Genomic DNA, 22,262 nt, shown 5'->3' on the forward strand with positions numbered 1-22,262 from the left:
ATGTTATTTTTTCAATTGCTGATGGTATATCACTCAAAAATTTTGTTACAATGTGTAGCACATTACATCTTGCATCGATTACAAATATGCTTGTGACACCTGCATCCTCTTTGAAAATCATAGACAGTAATTTTAATCGCTCTTTGTAGGTTGCTTGACTTGTTCCTTTGGTGGCTAGTAATTTACAGAATCTTGAAAGTTCGTTTGTACTATCATTAACGAATTCTTGGTAGGTTTTTTTCTATAAATATCATTAAAATTTTATTTGTTGGGTAAAAAAGCGTGAAAATTTAATTCTAGGCTCCTGATATAAAGTTACAATAGCAGTAAAAAATACATAGGCACAATTTTTTTTTATAAGCATTTAAAGTTCAAATTTTGACAAAATTTATCCAATTTAAAATTTAATAAATATTTTGTAGTTAAAAATTTATAAAATGTTCAACTTTTATAGCTAAGGATTGAAAATTTAAAACAAGGCTCCACGTAAATAGGTTATATATAAATTACTTTATTCACAATAATATCATCAAATATACTTGGTAATATCATAGGCTGACTGACCGTTTTCGCTCAGAATCGTTTTTCTTATACAATGATATTATATCATTGAATTCAAATTTAACACCATCCATTACAGTGACCCACTTGTAACCTACTGTACAGCAGAGCGACAGCCACTTACCCTCCTTTTCAATTATTATGTTGTAATTTAAAAATTAATAATAATAATACAGATTTAATTTAAAATAATATCCTAGGCTAACAAACCGTCTCCGCTGAGAATCTTTTATCGTATAGGTATACAACGATATTATTACAAACCATTGAACTGACATTGAATAGTAACCATTACCGTGACTGTGGCCCACTTGTAATAGCAGAGCCGATACCCACTTATCTGTGTGTTTTATAACATTTAATTAAATGTACTGATCCTTTATCGGAGGAGCACATGATGTTGTAGCCAACTAGAAAAGTTTAAGAAAAAATGCAATAACATTAATGCCTGCAGTTTGTGATTGAAACTTTTTTGTAAAAAAAACAATGTTTTAAATTATGGTTTAAAGATTCATATTTCCTATATTATTTTAAATTAAGCCGACAAAATAATAATGTGAATATCTAATATTCATTAAACCGTAAAACCCACATTATTAAAAACTCATTTAAAATATACATGATGGGTATACAATATACATACATCCGATAAACGTGAATGATAGTCCATGACTGCACGGCTGGCACTCGCTACGGGAATCTAAATACAAATAGAATAGTAATGTAAAACTATTATATAATATGTGTATTGAATTTATTATCAATTTGATATTTTGGATTCTGAGCAAATCGATGTATGTATTGACAATGATTTATGTGTTTTTATTTTTTGGGTCTGTCACCTGTGTGTGTACACTGTACACTAAGGTATTTTCTAAAAATCTGAAGATAGTAAGACACCCTTTAGTAAAACTAGTACTTAATATATTTATATATAGTCATATTTCTATAGGTTAGGTATATAGTAATATATATTGTTTATAAATATTTGTAGTAGCTTCGGTTTCTTCAGCTAAGTGCCTAAGTATAAATTTTAATCATAAGTATTACCAACTAGCTATATTTTACCTATACACATTGTTCGCGCCACGGCCGTCGCCGTGAGCATAATATTGTATTTATTGTAAGAATAACAAATGCAACTCCAGCCGACAGTCCCACACATACACACACAATCATTATTGCTATAATTATATTTATACCTATATTATATTTTGTATAAGCATTTTATATTAAATTGTTAACAAAATTCTTCAAAATCTTTAAAAGTCAAGAGAATTTTCAAATTATTTTGTAGTTAAAACTTAAAAATGTATAAAATGTTCAATTTATATAGTTATAAGGATTGAAAATTTAAAACAAGGGGTTTCTTAGTATTTCGTACTGTAACCAAAAAATCTAAAAACTATATAAACAGGTTTTTTTTAAAAATAGGTATATTTTATTTTCAAATTTGGACATAATTAGATATTTAATCGAAGAATGATTTTTTATTTTTTTTTTTGTTAAATATTATTCGTGGGTACTGGGTACCTATTTGAATCATATAAAGTACCGGCTATATATCAAATTTAATGTATTCGCCAAAAATGAATTCAACCTATAGTATACCCGGGTAGAAATAATTTATTGAAAATTGGTGTTGGGACCGTGTCCTAACCCGGTGCAGGACCACTGGTGTCAAGTTGGTGTTTTTGGTGTCATAAGTGTTTAAATAGTGACATGTACGGAGTTCGACCATTTCTGGACCACCACAATAGAATCCTGTTGAATGGTGTCCTAACGGTGTCTACGAGAATAGGATATATTTTTGTTTTAATCTGGCTACACTGTTAACTAGTCAATATTTACGTATGTATTTATATAACACGGATAAACGGTTATGGCCTATGGGTTCGGGGTTAGACAAAATATGTACGCTAGACTGATAAGTTTATGGCTAATATCAGATTCTGTAATGTCCGACGTCCGTACAGAAAAGAAAATTTTATTTTCGTAAATTGTAGTGTAATAGTATAAAACAGGCAACGACCGTTCAACTATACAGTGAATTCGAGACAAGTAAGTTTAGTATTTACTTTATATTACTATAGGTACTATTGTAATATGTATTGCATTATATTGTGGCCAACGTGTACGCGTACACAGTTGTAATTGTTTCACTATACCTATTACCTATTAATTATTATGTTTTCTAAAATAACTATTTATTCTTATTCGCGTAGTTGGTAGACCAAGTATATACAAACTGGTACCTAATATCTGCGTGTCAAAAACAAAAAAAAATTGATTTATCTTAGTTTTCTAGTCAGTATTACATAAATAATTTAAAAATACACCCATTAAAGAATACAATAAGCTTCTTATTAATTACAAAAACATTTACACTTATTGATGTTTATGACATTATAAGCTGTTATAACATTATTTACTTATAAACATAATATTTGTATTTAATTCGATTTGTTAATATAATTTGTATATAATTATGAATTGTAATGTTGGTTCCATATTTCTATACATCAAAATTGAGAAAATCTGTTGTTGTATTTTACTATATTAATTTCAAGTATCATTAAAGTACCTTTGAAGAATTTAAACCACTGATTTTTGAAATAGAGAAAATATTTAAATCAGCATGTCATAAGTTTGCCATTCCTGGTCTAGACAATATGTGTCAAATAATCATTAAGTATTAAATAAACTGATTGGTTCTATTCACTTTAAATGTAATACTGCCTACCTAATTATTATTTATTGTTTATAAAAAACACAATAAATATGTTATATGTTATACATAACAATAACTATATAATATAATGTATTACATCTAAAATTCATTTTTTATATTATTTAAATTTTAGTGTTTGATGTTTTAACATGAAAACTTTATTTTTGATCCTAAAATGTTTATCTATATTAAGATGTTAGGTATAAAGATAAACAATTGTTTTTTTTTCTGCATTATCTAGAACAATTTTCATTTTAAAAGCTCCTATATAAGCTTGTAGATAAATTAAATTGTTATACCTTAATATTGTTATATATTTAGAATTTTATACTCTGTTCAAAATAAGACGATGACCCGGCGGCCGAGTTGTGCGCATGGGCGTGGCTTTTGTTCTATAGTAGCACCAAACGCGACTCCGCCGACGGGAGCACCAATTAGTCTAGTATCGACTGTTGATGAGTTAAAATAATTTAAAATACATTATGCGTTTTGTTTGTATGTCTCTGCCGCGGTCGCCAGGCGGTTTACGAACACTGTAATATAATATTTTAATGTATATTTTTTATCATATACTTAGACCATGATATTAAGTAAACATAATTGAAATATTAATTTGTTTATTAACAATAGGGTAATATAAATATAAAAAAAAAATACGTATACGTAATTCATAAATTAAAACTATTTTTGTTTATATTATTTTTTAAACACAATATAATTGTATTTAATATATATATTATAAATCTCTAAAACGATCGTCAAAATAATTATCACAAATGTGTATACAAAATAAATTACATAATAAATTAAAACAATTTTTACAAATTATATACAATTAAAAATCGGAAGAATCGGAAGTCTCGCCTGTTATTGTGAGTACGCAGGGTTCCAAGTTGTCAATAATTTCGTCCATATTTCGGTCGACTTCGGTCATTTTCTCCTCCTCCTTTATCACGTGTTGAATGAAATTTTGCCAGTTTTCACTGGTAACACGTTCAATTGCAGTGTTTAAGAGAACTCTAACGTCATCAATTTTGAATGTCGTATTATTTTGTTTAACATAGGTTTTCACCATTGCCCATGCTAATTCAATTGGGTTTAGCTCACAGTGGTAAGGTGGTAATCTTAATACTGTGTGCCCGGCGTCTTTTGCCATGTTGTCGACAACATATGACGTATACTTGGATTTTATTTCTCTGACCTTTGTGAGCAATTGTGGTTTAAACATTGGCCTATCAATAACAACACCTTTTGATTTCAACCACAATAAAATGTCGTCCTTTTTTGATGAAGATGTCGGTATTTTTTCAGTCTTTACTGAATGGTATGGGGCGTTGTCCATCACAATGACCGAGTTTTGTTCGAGACGAGGAATTATTGACTGAAACCATTCATGAAAATGGTCACCATTCATTTCATCATGATAATCGCCACTATTTTTCTTCGACAGAAAACATAAAAGGCCACCTTCTAAAAAGCCTTTATGCGACCCAATGTGCAACACAATCAATCGTTTACCCGTACCTGTCGGGTTCTTCGCACCAGTTGTCAGACCTCTGTTGAACGCATCATGTTTTGACTGAATGGTTTTGTCGACCCATAATTTCTCAACACAATCACCTGCATTTACCCAGGTTTCGTCAAGGTAGTATACCGTGCGACCTTCTTCTCGGTATTTACGAATGTCGTAGATGTAGTTTTGACGCCAAACAAGCAAGTCTTCCCTCTCTGTTAAAACGCTGCATCTCTTCCTTTTAGTGAAGACGAAGTCTAATTTTTTTATAATTGTATACAACGTGGTACGTTTGTAATTGGGAAGCGCTGGATCGTCATTCACTGCTTCCAAAATTTTGTCGATCGTAGGTAATTCTTTTCTTAACCAAAAACTATGTACCTTTTGACGTAACGCATTTCGATCTAAATCGTCAATCTTTTCGAACAGGCACTTCTTACTGCGTTTCTTATCAGGAGATTTGACACTTCCGGTAGTCTTATATTCAGAAATGATTTTACGCACTGAATTCAAGCCAATGCCCAATGTTTTCGAAATTTCAGCCATCATTATCTTGTACTGCATATCTGGGTTTTTCATTGTTAAGTCCTTGTATAAATTGACAATCATCATTTTTTGACGACTCAGTATCACCTAAAATTAAAATAAAAAATATTTTAAAAAAAGTTCGGTAAGTGGATGTCGCTCTGCTGTACAGTAGGTTACAAGTGGGTCACTGTAATGGATTAAATGAATATACTATCATTGTATAAGAAAAACGATTCTGAGCGAAAACGGTCAGTCAGCCTATGATATTACCAAGTATATTGAATGATATTATTGTAAATAAAGTAGTTTATATATAACCTATTTACGTGGAACCTTGTTTTAAATTTTCAATCCTTAGCTATAAAGTTGAAAATTTTATAAATTTTTAAATACAAAATAATTATTCAATTTTAAATTTGATAAATTTTGTCAAAATTCGATCTTTAAATGCTTATAAAAAAAATGTTGCCTATGTATTTTTATAATTTATGAAGGGAGTTAGAACAACTTATGTGGACCCTTCTATTAAATTTTCAAGTATTTTGTCCCAGCTTAATTTTTTTTATTAACATTTATAAAAAAAAAATCAAAGAAAATCGATTATTTCAAATGCCTATAAATAGATTAAAAATTAGTGAAATATTTTGAAAATAAAACTGTATAAAGAAAATGTAAATTTAAACAACTGGTAAAATTTTCAAGTTTCTACGACTTATACTTTTTGAATAATAACAAATATCAAAAATCGTTTGGGGCTAAACCGTTATTTAACGCGGTTTTGTAAAAATTTAACTTTCAAACACTCCTAAAAATTTTTTGTCTTAGTCCGGTAGAGTTTTTTTTACAGATATTTAAAGAAAAACTTATGGAGAACCTTGTACCAAATTTTAAAAACTTAGTTCTAAAAGAAAAAAATTTTATGATTTTTCAACCACAAAATTACTTGCAAATTTTCGCAATTTTGACATACTTCGTATAAATTTGAACTTTAAGCACTTATAAAAAAAAATTGTGACTAACGATTTTGGATTTTTTTTTATCACTATGAGAACAACTTATAAGAAACCTTGTATTAAATTTTCAAAATTTTCTAGTCAACCAAAAAATTTTTATCGTTATTTAAAAAAAAATACTTAGAAAAATTGAAAATTTCAATTGTCTACTCACTTTTCCTGGTACATTTATTCTTTTTGGTGAAATAGTATCGTCCATATTCTCCATTTCAGGAACCTCATCTAAACGATCACTCATTGTAAATTGATTTACGTAAAATTTGTAAACAACGTAATAAAAAAAATAAAAAAATAGTATGGTATAGTTATTACACAGAGACAAATATAAGCAAATACGGTGGTGTTACAACAGAGATCACAGCACAAATGCGTTGTATCAGTGAAATGTACAATGTAAGATAGTGCTGCCGACGCACATCCTGCAGGGGGATATCAAGCAGGTGTTCTTTTAGTTGTTCTTTTTGTCCTCTAAGGGACGCACATTCCAATAAAACCCACCAAATAATGCACAACGCACATACGCACATTCGCCAGCGCCGTATGCATGACGCACGCACGCACATCCACTTCACGCGGCGTGCACATCCCACCAGAGCCTCGGTCACGTGATCGATGCTCATGGGTGGAGTCTGACCGCCGCCCGACAAAAACTGGTCGCCGCCGGGTCATCGTCTTATTTTGAACAGAGTATAGATAGGTATTTATTATTTTAAGGATAATATTATTTTAATAGTTCTATAATTTTTATCTTTAGTAATTACAAAATAGGTTTGAAAATCCAATATGTGTGTAGATTAAGTTTTAATGTAAAATTATTTGCTATACTTATTTATGTTATTAATTTAGGAAATTTTGGATCATTTAACATGGATTCTATATTAAAATTAAAAGGCCTCAGCAAAAGTTCTCGTTATCGTATTCGTGCTAGAGCTCGCAATGAAACCAATATGATAATACCTATATTAAAAACTATCCCCCTTGATAACAATAAAATTAATATAGTGAATGAAGATGTAAATAGTATTGAAGATATTCCTGTTCAATCTTACGACAATATAAATATTAATGAAGATCATGCTAGTATAACTGTTCATAGTGAGCCGTGCATTTCTGAAATAGAACATCATAGTACACTCGATAATATTTCTGATGAACTATGTCCTCTTCATCAGTTTTTATGTTCATGGAGTGTCAAATATAATATAAACCATGAAGCTTTATCCAAGTTGTTAAAAGGATTACGTCCAAGAGGACATTCTAATTTACCTGCATGTGCTAAAACTTTACTTAAAACACCAAAGACAATCCTAATTAAACCAATAAGTGGAGGAGATTACCATAATATTGGTATATCTACTGAGATTGAAAATCTAGCCTTGAAGAATGTTCAACTACCTGATGTATATCAATATCATTACATTTAAATGTAGGTATTGATGGTTTGCCAATATCAAAGAGTACAACAGATGAGTTATGGCCAATATTAGGTTTATTTACAAATGTACCAGAATCAAAAGTATTCTTAATAGGCATTTTTCACGGAAAATCAAAGCCTAAAATATCTAATGAATATTTATCTGATTTTGTAAATGAAAGTATACTATTAATTAATGAAGGAATAATTATTGATGAACGACTATTAAAAATTAAATTGAATGCATTAGTGGCAGATGCTCCTGCTAAGGCCTTTTTATTAAACATTAAGGGCCATAATAGTTTTGATAGTTGCTCTAAATGTCATGTTAAAGGATTTTGGCTGGGAAAAGTTTGTTTTCCCACAACTGTTTCAACATTAAGAAGTCATGAAAGTTTTACGCTGTACAGCGACCATGATTACCATAAGCAACCTACTATTTTGGATCAAATACCAGGATTTTCTTTAGTGGATAATGTGGTTCTTGACTACATGCATTTGGTATTGGAAGGTGTGGTTCAAAAAATCATAAGATATTGGATCAGTACAAAACATCCAACTAAGCTACCCTGTGCGCCGTGCCGCTCCTACTTTTAAAAATCGCGGTTAGCGACAACGACTCGCGCAATGCTGTGGACGGGAAGGGGCGAACTCACAATATATTACCTCGTACAAGTCTTATGGAATTGGATTAATGCGTAATGACGCGATATATATATTTTTACACAATAACAATCAATGTAGGCGCCGTGTATAATTTGACACGCGCTCACCAATAATAATAATAATAATATTTTGAACAATTAAACAATAAGTAATAATAATTTTACAATATGACCTGATCGACACCTCGGGGACAGGTCACTGGTCAGCACGGTCCTCGCTGGAAATGCGACAGCGTCTTCCTCGTCAACAACCAAAATCGGCACTGCGGCGCAGTTGAACGACGGCCCAGCGTTGACACGTATAATAAATCAATTCGGTGGTGCGCGGTGACACAATCCGTCAAACTTAGACTGTCTCCAAGTTTACGACGGTATAGACGTGCACCAATTATAATCGTAAATAATGAATAATGAATAATAATGACCACGAGGTCTAAACACAGCCACACGAAGCAACGCGAACCGGCGGTGCGTGATCCGCCAAGTTCGAGCGTAGGTAAAAGACAAAAAACCGTCCTCGGCACGGGAGCCGTGGACGCCGGCCGGCGGGCGGACACCGTGGAGGGGGAACGACTCGTCGCGAACATTCCGCGCCGATCCCGTGACTTGTTAAGCCTTTGGACTTTGGTAGATTCGGCGGGAAGTTCAGCCGTGTTCGAACATTCTCCCCCCTGTGAGCTGTGCCTCACACGACGTTGGGAGAACCAGCTGGGCAAATTCCAACGATGGATGTGGAGGTCCAATGCACATGGTCAGCTGATGTTCGCGTCGTCGATCAGGCCAATGACGAATCTTACATTTGTGTGCAAAATAAAAATCTACATAATATATAAAACGAGGAACATATGGTTCAATTAATAACAAATAATTAGTTGCATAAAAACAACACAAATACATAATAATAGTATAAAATTGGTACAAAGAATAATACAATAACTAAACAAAAAATAGTGAAATAATACAATGTGAGGGCTCCCCCCCGTCCCAACGCCCGATCTGTCGAGGGGCACACATAATTCGTAGCAATAGACTCATACCAGGGAAAGAAGGTGGGGAGCATGGTAATTCACCGCGATGTGCTGATGACACCAGGCCGAGCAGTACGATGTTCATTCGGTGGGTAACAATACCAATTTAACCACAGGTCGAACAATCTCTCCAACTTTTGTTAATACACGAGCAACACTGACCCGACCGTCGGTTCCCGGTAACAATTTTATTACGCGGCCAAGTCGCCAAGATAACGGAGGACTTTGATTATCTATGACAATGACCATGTCGTTGACATTGAGGTTCGGGGTATCAGAGGTCCACTTGGACCTTTCCTGAAGGGTGGTTAAGTATTCTGACGACCAACGGCGCCAAAAGGCCTGATGGCATTGGTCTAACAATTTCCACCGGTTGGACATATCACGCACGGACGCAGGATCGGACCTGGGTGGGACCGCTAACAAAGGCTGCCCGATTAAAAAATGTCCCGGCGTCAGGCAGTCGAGATCGTGCGGGTCGGTAGAGGCGGGTGTAAGAGGGCGCGAATTGAGTACAGCTTCGACGCGCACCAAAATTGTCGAAAACTCCTCGTACGTAAAAATATGATTGCCGATGACCCGTACCAATAGCCGCTTGGTGGAACGGACTGCCGCCTCCCATAACCCACCGAAGTGAGGCGCACTAGGCGGATTAAAATGCCAGTCACATGTGGCACGTGCATTTCCGATAGCCGCTTGGCCCTCCGGACTGTGTATAAGCGACCGCAATTGCCTGTCAGCCCCTACAAAATTAGTGCCGCAATCCGAAAATACATCGCTAGGTAAGCCTCGTCGGGCGACAAAGCGATCGAATGCGGCGAGAAACGCGTCTGTCGATAGGTTCGAAACAACTTCGAGATGGACCGCTTTGGTGGTAAAACACACAAAGACAGCTATGTAAATTTTAAACACGCGAGATTTGCGTAGTCGTAACTCACGCATCTGTAACGGCCCCGCGTAATCCACGCCTATGCCTTCGAAGGGGCGCCGCGGACGCACTCGTGCACTGGGCAAATCTGCCATTAACGGCTGCAATGGTCGCGCGTCTAACCTGACGCAAATAGTACAATTTGTTAATATCTTGTGCAAAAGGGACCGGAGTGATACAACCCAAAATTGGCGCGATATTAACGCCGTTAAAACTCGCGGGCCGGCATGGCACGTCAACAAATGCCACCGTCGGCACAATAACAAGGCAAAATGCGAGCTTTTTGATAACAACACTGGATGTTTGCAATCGTACGCGATCAACGAGTGACGCAACCGACCGCCGACGCGGATCACACCGTCGGGGTCAATGAACGGGGACATCCTCGCTAACGGTCTGGACGATACCCGCGCACCGCGTGATAGCTCACTGAGTAATAAGGGAAAATGCACGCGCTGTGATTCGACGATCAACACGCGCGCGGCACTATCCAAATCACATTTTTGTAAATAAACGGGACCGTCTTTTTGACTAATATTTCGTCGACAGAGCGCGACGAAACGGCGCATAAACGCGACTACGCGCAGCATACGGTCGTAATTTGAAAATCGTGTAAACCATTAATTCGGTACGTCGGAAACGAGGGCAGCACACGATGCAAGTCGCAACTCCGGCAATTCACAAAGGGGTAGCGACGGACGAGCATCGTCCCATACCGATGGGTCGTCATACGCTACCTGTGGGCCCCGCCAATACAAGTCAAGTTGCGACAATACCGCCGGCATTACACCACGGGACGCACAGTCGGCGGGGTTATTGACCGAATCAATGTGTTGCCACCGGCAATCCGGTAACAGCGTGCGGATTTGATGTACTCTATTGGAAACATAAACTTTAACCGACTCATGAGGGACCGTTAGCCATGATAGCACGATCATCGAATCAGACCAAGCTCGAATGTCAATAATCTTAAGTTGCGCCGCTAAAATGTCACGGATGCGGTTTAGCCACCGGGCCAACAGCAAGGCGGCATTCAATTCTAGACGGGGAATTGTCATGGATTTTGTTGATGCCAATTTAGTCTTAGTACCAACCAAAAAAACATAGTGCTCTACGGACACATCGACCATCCGTAAGTACACAACAGCTGCATAGCCGCGTTGCGACGCGTCGCAAAAACCTAATAAATAGCACGGGGCATTCTGGCACGAATTAAAATGCCGGGGGACGCGAATAGATAGTAACGACGGTAAATCAGCGACAAAAGCTGCCCATTCATCATGAATGTCCGTAGAGAGAGGTTCATCCCACGACAAACCACTAAGCCAGGTCCGTTGCATGATGGCTAAAAACACCGCGGGACCGAACACCCCAAGTGGGTCGAATATTCGAGCTACTAACGACAAAATACCGCGTTTGGTATAAACCAGTGATTGCTCGAGACTTAACGCACAACACAAGTAATCTCCGTCGGGGTGCCATTCTAAACCTAACACCTTGGTACCCTGACCGTCTACCGTTTCGAACGGCGTAGGTGCGAGCACACGATTCGCGGCCGGCACTGCGTCCAAAACCGACGTAGTGTTCGACGACCATTTTTTAAGTTCTAGACCAGACCTATTCAACACACAAATTAAATCGGATTGTAATTTTAAATACATCAGCAATAGTATCGGCCCCGTCGCATATGTCGTCGACGTAAGTCTGACGCGTCAACGCATTACGCACCCCCTCGGACTCAGTGCAGTCGTCGGAAGAAATCGACTGTAACACGCGCAACGCGAGATACGGCGCACAATTAGAGCCGGCGCAAATTGGACCCAGCCCATGTACACGCCACGCGCAGCACACGCGTGGACTATTTTGTAGAACGTTGATTGAGACGGAGTGGCGCATATTAAACCTATCCCACGGCCAGTACAGTTCCAGCCTGTGTTCGCATGGGTGAAGTTGTGCTTTCAACACAGTTTCGTGGATCGTGGGTTCCTATATTTGGATTATATTAATATATATTTTCCTATATTTCCTATATTTTGTAAGATGGAAAAATTAATTGAAATTGTTAGAGGCTTTCCTGTTTTGTATGATACTTCTCATGAAGATTATATGAGATCAAAACTGAAAGATGATTTGTGGGATAAGATAGCTAAAGAATTAAATACGTCAGAAATACCATCAGGTGAGTAATCTTGTTTGTAATATTTTGTAGAAATAATAATTTCTAATAATAGTTATGTTGTGCGTTTCACATGGACGTATGGACGTCTATGAACTATAAATAGCCAAATAGATATACGATATACGGGAAATATTATTTTTAATCGTCATGTCTTTTCATCGACGATAAGCAATTTCTTCATAATCGATAAACGAAACTAAATAGTAAATAATAATATCTTGTTTGAAAATGTTGTATTTAATATTTTTAAAAACAAAATATAATATTATGTATTTAAAATACAAAAAAAGTATTTAAATATTTAAAAAGTATGTATAAAGATAATAATTTTAAGATTTAGCGTGGCATCACAGTTTATTATTTTTATTTTTTATTTATAATATTAAACAATATTATTTTTTCGATTTTACATGTAATTTATTTTTTATATTACATTGTAGTAAATTACATTTTATATTGTATCAACAACATTTTTAATTAACAACATCTTAATTTATATTTTATTAATTAATAACATCCTAATTTAAATATTCTTAAATAATGACATCTTAATTTACATATTTTTTATTCAAAACTGTCCCCTTTGTACTGCTCTTCTTTGCCAGTCAACAGATCCGTAGTTAGAATTAAAACATTCAGTGAAGTTTTGTCGAATTGAAAATGCTTCATTAGAACTTCTACTTCGATTTGGTGCTAATGAACTAAAATTACTTTTATCAAAGCTGTATGCTATTTCATCATCTTCGTCCTGTATACTGGAATTTGAAAGAATATCAGTTCTCAAATAATTATGAAGCACAATTGTGGCCAACACTACTTTATCTATGGTGTCCAATTTGCATTCAAAAGGTCTTTTGTACACACGAAATCTTGCTGTTAATATTCCAAAGCTACTTTCTACTGTTTGTCTTGCTCGGGATAATCGATAATTAAAAACCTTGTTTTCATAATTGCCAGTCACTCTCGCTCTAGGATATGGACGCATTAAATTTGACATTAGAGGAAATGCTTCGTCTCCGACAAAGACATACGGTGTTCCTGTATTTTGCCTGGGTAACGGTTTTGGTTCGGGCAATTGTAAAGACCCACTGTTTAGCATTTTCCCTAACGAGGAATTGGCGAAAATGTTTCCATCGCTAAACCTACCCATAGAACCCACATTTATAGTTGTAAAACGATAATTTGCATCCACAGTCGCCATCAAAACAATGGAAAAATATTGCTTATAGTTGTAGAAAGAAGACCCACTAAGAAGTGGTTTCCGAATGGCGATATGTTTTCCATCAACTGCACCCAAACAGTTATAAAACTGCCATTTTCTCTCATAATCCAAGGCAATATTTTTCCAAGTTTCCACTGTTGGTGCAGGTATGTAGAAGGGTTGTAAACGATGCCACAGAGCTGCACATACTTCATTTACAATATTTGATACTGTTCTCTCCCCCAATCTATAGCTTAATGCTATAGTTTTAAACATGTCACCAGTGGCCAAATACCTAAAAAAGTATGAAAAAAAATGATATAGTTTCTAAACGGAGTGATAAATGTATTGATTTTACAATGATGTGTGTTTTTTTGTTTATTTTTTTATAATTGACGATTGAATTTGTATTTTATTTTATACGACTATTTTTAATTACAGCCCAAGCTGCTAAGGATCAATGGCGAAAGCTAAGAGAATGTCATAGAGAAGCTCTTCGGAGACAACAAAAAAAAAGTGGGCAACAGGCAACACATGTTAGGCTATGGACGTATCAAAAACAAATGGAGTTTCTCCAACCTTTTATGAAAAACAGAAATACTGTTGGAAATCCCACTTCACTCCTTGAAGAAAGTCAATTGGCCACTTTACCCTGTGAAGAAAGTCAGTTGGAAGAGTTTGATATTCCACCATCTGATGAACCCAGAATTGAAGGCGAACCAACCGAATCTTTTGAAAATGTCGCCCGTAAAAGATTTAAAAAATCCACGATTTCTAATGATCCTGTCATGCAAAAGTTTATTGAGGAAAGTGACAAGAGAGCAAAAAAGAGGGATGAATTACGTCAGAGTCTTGTTGCAGAAACACAAAAGCAAGAAGAATTAAAAAATGATGCTTTGTATCAGTTTTTTATGTCCATGTACAACATCACTAAAGGTCTTCCAACAAAATACCAAAGAGAAGTCAGAAGAAATTTGTTTCAAGCTGTTTCTGATGCCGAAGATAAAGCTGAGGATGAAATCACAGACAAACGTGAAGTTAACCAAACTTATCGGATGAACACACAACGTGCTATTTCAATAACACCCCAGCCTACTAGTTCATTACCTTGTGCCTTAACGCAAGGATACCCTGAATTTTTTTCTGCATCGAATTCAACTTTGATTAGCCCAGTTGACACAAATGAAAGAAACTGCTCAAGACATGAAGACGATTCTTCAAGAACATTTTTTGATTTGTTATAACATGGTGTAATTGAATAATATAATAATATAAAAATAATATTTTACAAAAAAAAAACATTTTTCTTTACATTTTTTTCGTTTTTAGTTTTAAAGTAACAGCCAAATAAAAAAATTGATTTTGTCGAAAACTGGTGAATTACGAGTACCTACTTTGTAATTTGTTATATTTATATAAAAATCTTAAAATAAAGTTTCAAATTTCGTATCCAAAATCTTTAAAAATGCTACAAAACTGTAAAATGTTCTAAAAAATTAAGAAAATAACCTAAAACCTAAAAATTGTCAAGAAATGCAAAATAAATTTTCTTATTTTCATTAAAAGTACATAAAACAGATAAAAACAAAAACCAAATATATTATTAGATTCTTGAAACCGTACATGATCGCCTACGATTTATTTCAAAACACTAACTTATCGCCAGTCATAATTATTAGTAACCATCAAATGTAATCGTGGTATTAAACGCTTACCTCAGGCATACTGCTAGTTTTTCTTCACTTCCAATAGGTTTTTGTGCATTGCACTCTTGACCAGTGATATCCATTTTAATTAATTCATGAATTTCACTAAACTGTTTTCTGTTTAATCTAAACGACTCTTTGAACACACTATCTGGAACTTCACTGGATAACTTAAACTCTCCATGACTCTCTCTTTTTCGTAAATATTCATTCGTTTTACTTTTTTTTCTTTTTTTGCCGAGTAGGTGTGAAACTTTATACCTTTCATCGTCCTCAGATTCAGATTCTAAATCGAGAAGAAGTTGCTGCTGGCTTGTTGTCATCTTATGATCTATACTGGGAAAAATGATTGGTATATGTAGGGTAATGGGTATGGGTAAGGCATGGGCGTGGGCTGAGTTCAATATGCGTTACTATTAAAAACGTGTACTTGGACTGGGTTTCGGTCACACGTGTGCTGCGCGTGGCGTGTACATGGGCTGGGTCCAATTTGCGCCGGCTCTTAACGCCGTACGTGACCGTATTCAATTCGTATTCGAGCAGTTTGTCATGTGGCGACGCTCGCCACAAAATATGTTGAAACTTACGATATTTTGGCAAAATCAAAACTTGCCGATACATTTTGCAGATGTCGGTCGTAAAGACGTATATATGTACGCGGAGCCGCGTTAGAATGTCTACAATGTCCTGTTGGAGCTTAGGCCCCGAAAATAGACAATCATTTAATGACGGCCCGCGACCACATTTCGCGGAAGCGTCGAAAACTACACGTATTTTAATGCTGTCCACCTCCGGGCGGTATACAGCGTGGTGCGGAATGAAGTAGCACCCCGGGGACGTGGCAACCGACATGTGCTCTAACGATATATATTCGGACATAAATTGAGTATACAATGATTTTAATAATGGATCCGCGGACAATTTGCGTTCGAGTGACTCGAAACGCCGTATCGCAACATCACGGGACGCTACAAACAAGTCGTCCGAAGCCGGTACACGGAACGGCAACGGGACGGAAAATCGACCAGTCGATAAACGTATTGTTTCGTCGACAAAAATTTGTTCGCACCGCCCATTATCAGTGAACGTTGCAGGAGCTACCTCTGGCTCCTCAACGTGCCAAAATCTTTCCATGAGTCCCTCAATGGAAACAGTTAACGAAACTGGCAACGATTGTCGCGGGCCGGTCTCATCAACGGACACCGGACCAATTAAAATCCAGCCGAAAACAGAGCTAAACGCCGACGGTAACGCGTCGTCAACCGAAATCTTACGGCCGTCCATAATTGACGCAAAAACGTCACTGCCTAACAACAAGTCAACAGGGGACGACACATGGAACGACGGGTCCGCTAACGCTAAGTTGGAGTACCTATCCTTAATGTCGGCGGCTAACGTTTTGGTAGGTAATTCGTTCGTTATCGTGGGCAACACCCACGCGTGTACGGCTAACGCGGGCTCGGACGAGAATCGCGGATGTACAGTACACTCGACCCGGCCTTGTACGTTCATTACTTCGACTCCCGATAAACCACTTATTGGAGCTGTCCAGCGTGATCGTTTAAGACCTAATCTATCGGCACCGGCAGCCGTGATAGCACTAATTTGCGATGCACAATCGACCAGCGCCCGCATGGTCTGCCACGAGCCGGACCGATCGCGAACATGAACGAGGGCGGTACCTAACATCACAGCTGGCGATTGTTGTGGCGACGGCCGTTGTACCGATGCACAACATGACGCGGGTGTGGATGCGGGTAGCGGGGTATCCTGTCTATCATGCCGTTCTCCGGCAGGTACATGAAGTAGATAATGATGTCTACGCGAACACTCAGTACAATTAATTTTTGACCTACATTTAGGCACCCAATGATCGGCACTCAAACATACAAAGCACAATTTATGTTCACGAGTCCAACGCGACCGCTCGTCAACAGGCCATGATTTAAACTTTGTGCATGCTGCTAGATTGTGAGGTTCCGAACAACAGAGACAAACACTACCTGACTTAGCCGTGACCAGGGATGTTGGACGATAGCCCTGTGGCTTCCCGGACCGTTCTCCCCCCGTGCGAGACTGGCCGGTCGATTGGTATTGTCCGAGTTGCGGTCGCAATAGACGAATTGCGGTCTCAATAATATTGAAGGTAAAATTAACGTCTTAATTGCGGTCAGTATCCGGTTATCGAGCTTCTGACCACTCCAAACGTTTGTGCATCGTTTGTGCAGAAATGTGCACCAAGTCCAATCGTTTGTGCATAAAAACTGAAAGCTCTATCCCTAAAACAAAATGGGGGGCCATTGAAACGGTAGCCCCCCTCCCCACATTGAATATTTGGATTTTTGAATGTGCCAAACGTTTGTGCATCGTTTGTGCAGAAATGTGCACCAGATCCCGACGTTTGTGCACAAAAACTCCCAGCGCTATCCAAAAAACAAAGTGAGGGGTATTAACATGAGGGTCCCCCTTTTTTGAAATTTTAAATATTTGTCATATTAATAAATGTTGTTTACGTACCTAATAGGTTTAATAGAATTTTACTATTGCCATGTAAACGTATGACAAATAAAATCTTCAAATATTTTTAATTTATCAAGAAAGCATTATCTTGTTCTAATGTTTTTGATTTCAAAATTGTATGAATAAATACACTTTTTTCTTTATGCATTTCTTTACTTTATATTTTATATTCAAAATTTGTATTTTGACCGTTTCATTTTTGTATTTAGCATAATAATATGTAACTATGTCAATATTTAAAACCTAATAATTATTAATCATATTTTTTTACCGCAACTAGGATTTTTACCTATTTTGATATTTAACCTGTTTTGATCCCGACCGCAACTCGGATTTTTTTTTTTACCTGTTATAATCTCGACCGCAACTCGGTATCAACCGGTCGATTTCCCAAATTTGGACAGCGCGGCTGCGGAAGGGGTGCTTTTGTGCGAATCACCTGCAACTTCCAATACGGCCACGCGGGACCGAATAAAATCTATTAATTGGTTTGCAGTCGGATAATCGGTCGGGTTGCTAGCCTCGAACAAACGACGTGTTACAATAGGCAAGCACCTAAAAGCTATCGAGAATAACATAAACGACCCCAAATCAGGTATTTTGAGCGCGTCTAATAACGCAATATTTCGATTAAAAGTACATATAAACTGGTTTAAATCCTGATAAGACTCTTGCGACATAGCCGTCGCATTTAACAAATTGTCGACAAGTGACGTGGCGACTAGACGCGGACGATTGAAACGGTCTGTCAACGTAGACCACACCAGATTGTAATTATCGCTCGATAACGGTATACCCCGGACTGCTTCCGCCGCAACACCTTTTAAACTGCCTACTAGATAGTACATTTTATCAATATCGGATAAATTGGGCCATTTATTTAATAGTGTCGTAAAACTATCTCGAAACGTGATCCAGTCCCGGAGATCACCATCGTACGTAGGTAACGGGATCTCGGGTAAACGCGAGTACGATTTACCTGGGTCATCAGCCGGTGTCTGGTTAATCGTTAATTTATTATTAATATATGACATGTCAATTAAATCTGCACCTTTCGGGGTTACCTGTTCTGCCATTGCCTTGGACGCCGTAATAAGACCCCGAACTTCCGCGGAAAGGCCCACATCATAATCTGTCGTTTCTTTTAATATAACTAAACTGTTTAAGACCGCCTCGTCCTCGAGCTTAAATTGGTTCCATAAACTATCTAAGTCAGTAATGGCAAGTAAATAACAGATTATTGTGCCATTTTGTTTCTCAGTTTGAACACTTGTATGGTAAAGAAAATGTTTCTTATAATGTGCACGGAGTTCTTCATTTAGCAACGAGGCTAAACGATTTGGAGCTCTTGATGCTTGTTGTGCTTTTCCATTTGAAAGTTATATGCAAATGTTAAAAAAAAATATCAGGTCATTATACAAGCCATTACAACAAATAAGTCGAAGATACTGGGAAATAAAAAATAATGAAGTAATTTCAAAAATGCCTCATACCATTTCTTCGTCCATCTCTTATATTGGCAAGATTACATCTGGTGGTGGCTTTATGATGGGTGATGCTGTGTATCCACAATATTCGGGATTAAAATTAGATACTCTATCTATCAGAATTAACAAGAAAGATCGATATGTTAAGATGAAGGACAACTCAATTGTAGAAATTGAAACAATTGCCACCTCAAAGATATGTGGTAGTGTAATAATTATTGGTAGACCGTTTGAAAATGTAACTGATTGGTTTACAACTCCGTGTAAATCTTCATACGTTGGTATATATTATTCATTGCAAACTGGCCCACTTAAACAATGGAATATTGATGAAATTATTTCAAAGATGATATGTTTTCCGGCTAGCATTGTCAAAAAACCAGGATCAGTTTTAATAACTCTTGTACATCATATTTAAAATGTAAAAACAGAGAAAAAAATGTTTATTGTAATAATTTTAGATATATAAGTCATATAATTAATAAAAATAGTTATAATTTATGAGAAATTTTTTGTTTAAGTTTTTGTGTATTAAGATAAACTTAAATGTAAACTTTTAGGTTTTATGTTATTGTTATTTATAAGAATACAATGAAAAAATGAAAAATGTTTTGATAGAAATATAAAGGTTGTTATATATAGGTAATTTTATTTTATACAATCGTTAAGAAAACTCAACAGCTTTAACATCAATAGTTATACATGCATTTATGTTTCTTGTTTAGATTACCTATTAAAATGTGGACTGTTGCAATTTTCACCAGAACTAATGAAGTTGCGGCAGTACCTACTGTGTGGATTATGAGTAGAAATTGTGATTCGGAAACTGAAATGTGTTGGTGGCCTAACGTCGAAAAAAGTAATAGCCAGTTAGGATATAAGTATTTTAACTCAAAACAAGTTTATACAATGATTAAAGAACAATACAAACCAAATAAAAACGAAGGAACATATTTATCAGCAACTACATGTACTGAACATTTTAGTAAGTATTTAATTTAGTTTTAGAAGATAAAAACATTCAAATTTATAAAATAAAAAATGGGCAGATTGTAAATACAAATATATAGTTTAGACTATACTTCTGTTCTAATTCTAATCATGTTATTTTCCACGAAGACACTTTGATAGATGCAAGAGAATATGCCAAAGTTCTTTCTGGAAGCTCAGAAGAAAATGATTTGGTCAATAATAGTAATAAAAAGCGTAAAAAAAAAATTCCCCTGAGATATCAAAATGATAAGTCAATTGAATTGCCAAGTACTCAACAAAGTAATTATATTGTATTGCAATAGATCTATAGAAAAAAATATTTAATTCTTTTTAATATTTACAGGTACTGTTAAAAGAACTAAAACTAATCAGCTACCTATTCATCCATTGGATATTCATAAACACAAAAATAACAATAGTAATATTATTTTGTAAAACTGTTAGTGTGTATTTTTGAATTATTAATACATTTTATTTATATAATGTATAGATTCGTCTCAGCCGAAAAAAATGATTTTAGATACAGTGTCAAACTCAATCTCTTCAGAATGCGTCGATTTCTGTCCGGCATCCACCTCTACACGTACTAACTAATAATACTTAATAATAACAAAGTTTTAACCATTGTTAATTTATCAAATGATTGTTTTACCTATATTTTTGTTTTTATAAATTTCTAGCAGAGAAAATTAAGCCTTCATCAATTATTATAGATGAAGATCTCTTTCATAATGCATCTGATAATTTATTGAACAATTTAACCAATGGTATGAACCTTTTATCATTAAATAATTACCAATTGATAAATAGCTTCTAGCCTATTTGTTTATCTCTTGTTTTCTAGACCTTTTCTTAAATACAAGTAATTGCTCAAATAATTTTAAAGACTTAACGAATGTTACAAAAGTTGAAAACTTTCAGTCAGTTATCGCTTCGTCTTTATTTCAACGTAATGCACGTAATATACAATTTTGTTTTAGTTATACCTGATTTAATAATATACTTTTTTACACCAAAAACATTCATTGCTTTACTAAAAATATTAATTAATTAATTTTATTTCGCTATTACAGAATCTATGTCGGTAAATAATTATAATGTCGCAAATGGTTCCAAGTCTTCATTACCTTCAAATAAGAGTCATTCATTATTTTCTCGTCAAATGGGTAATAATTATAATCATGACTATTTAAAATGTTAAAATAATATTATTAACTGTATATTATAGATATACATTCAGATTCTGTAAGTCTGCAAGATATTCCTGATTTCAAAGCAAATAATCACAATGAAAGAACCACAACTGGTTAGTTATTTTAATTTATAAATATTTTTGCTATATGCTGCTATTTACAAAATATTTTTTTTCAGACAACCTCTGTAGCTATACAACATTACACAATTTACTGCATCCTATTTTACTTCGCCTTACTGTCATTGAAAAGGTGCAACAAAAAATGGCTAACAACTTAGAAATTATTGGCAGTCACTTGGTTACAATAAGTGGGGAATGGTCTCGTCGTAAACTCGTTGAATTACCCAAAATTGGAGGTTTTTTACAACATTTAATACCTTTGACAACAATGGAACATTATCATGTACTGGTCAATATGTTAAACAATTTTGAGCATAAACAAAAGTTGGTGAGTAAAATATGAATTTAATGTTATAAAAATATAATTAAAAAATGTTTGACCATCATTCAGTTAACTGGTTTTATTTGGTTATAATTCATAATTCTAATTCTTCTCTTATGAAAATTAAATTATTGTATTGTTAATGAATTACAAATAAA

General features: G+C 35.4%; 4 protein-coding genes across 4 annotated transcripts; all 4 read right to left on the reverse strand.

Moving 5' to 3' along the window:
* Positions 1 to 3,956: 3,956 nt before the first annotated feature.
* On the reverse strand, positions 3,957 to 7,036 carry LOC132944789 (uncharacterized). The gene is made up of 2 exons (XM_061014297.1): positions 6,501 to 7,036; positions 3,957 to 5,438 (listed from the first exon to the last, which is right to left on the reverse strand). Exons 1-2 carry the CDS (start codon positions 6,582 to 6,584, stop codon positions 4,128 to 4,130), a joined length of 1,395 nt encoding a protein of 464 aa, XP_060870280.1. The 5' UTR covers positions 6,585 to 7,036; the 3' UTR covers positions 3,957 to 4,127.
* A 3,965-nt stretch (positions 7,037 to 11,001) lies between these two features.
* Positions 11,002 to 12,042, reverse strand: LOC132945563 (uncharacterized). The gene has a single exon (XM_061015337.1). It carries the CDS (start codon positions 12,040 to 12,042, stop codon positions 11,002 to 11,004), a length of 1,041 nt encoding a protein of 346 aa, XP_060871320.1.
* A 1,086-nt stretch (positions 12,043 to 13,128) lies between these two features.
* LOC132945564 (uncharacterized) lies at positions 13,129 to 14,037 on the reverse strand. Its single transcript, XM_061015338.1, has one exon. It carries the CDS (start codon positions 14,035 to 14,037, stop codon positions 13,129 to 13,131), a length of 909 nt encoding a protein of 302 aa, XP_060871321.1.
* A 1,435-nt stretch (positions 14,038 to 15,472) lies between these two features.
* LOC132945565 (uncharacterized) lies at positions 15,473 to 17,102 on the reverse strand. Its single transcript, XM_061015339.1, has 2 exons — positions 15,898 to 17,102; positions 15,473 to 15,803 (listed from the first exon to the last, which is right to left on the reverse strand). Exons 1-2 carry the CDS (start codon positions 17,100 to 17,102, stop codon positions 15,473 to 15,475), a joined length of 1,536 nt encoding a protein of 511 aa, XP_060871322.1.
* Positions 17,103 to 22,262: the final 5,160 nt, after the last annotated feature.

Source organism: Metopolophium dirhodum, chromosome 5 (genome assembly GCF_019925205.1).
Source record: "Metopolophium dirhodum isolate CAU chromosome 5, ASM1992520v1, whole genome shotgun sequence".
Classification (NCBI taxonomy): domain Eukaryota; kingdom Metazoa; phylum Arthropoda; class Insecta; order Hemiptera; family Aphididae; genus Metopolophium; species Metopolophium dirhodum.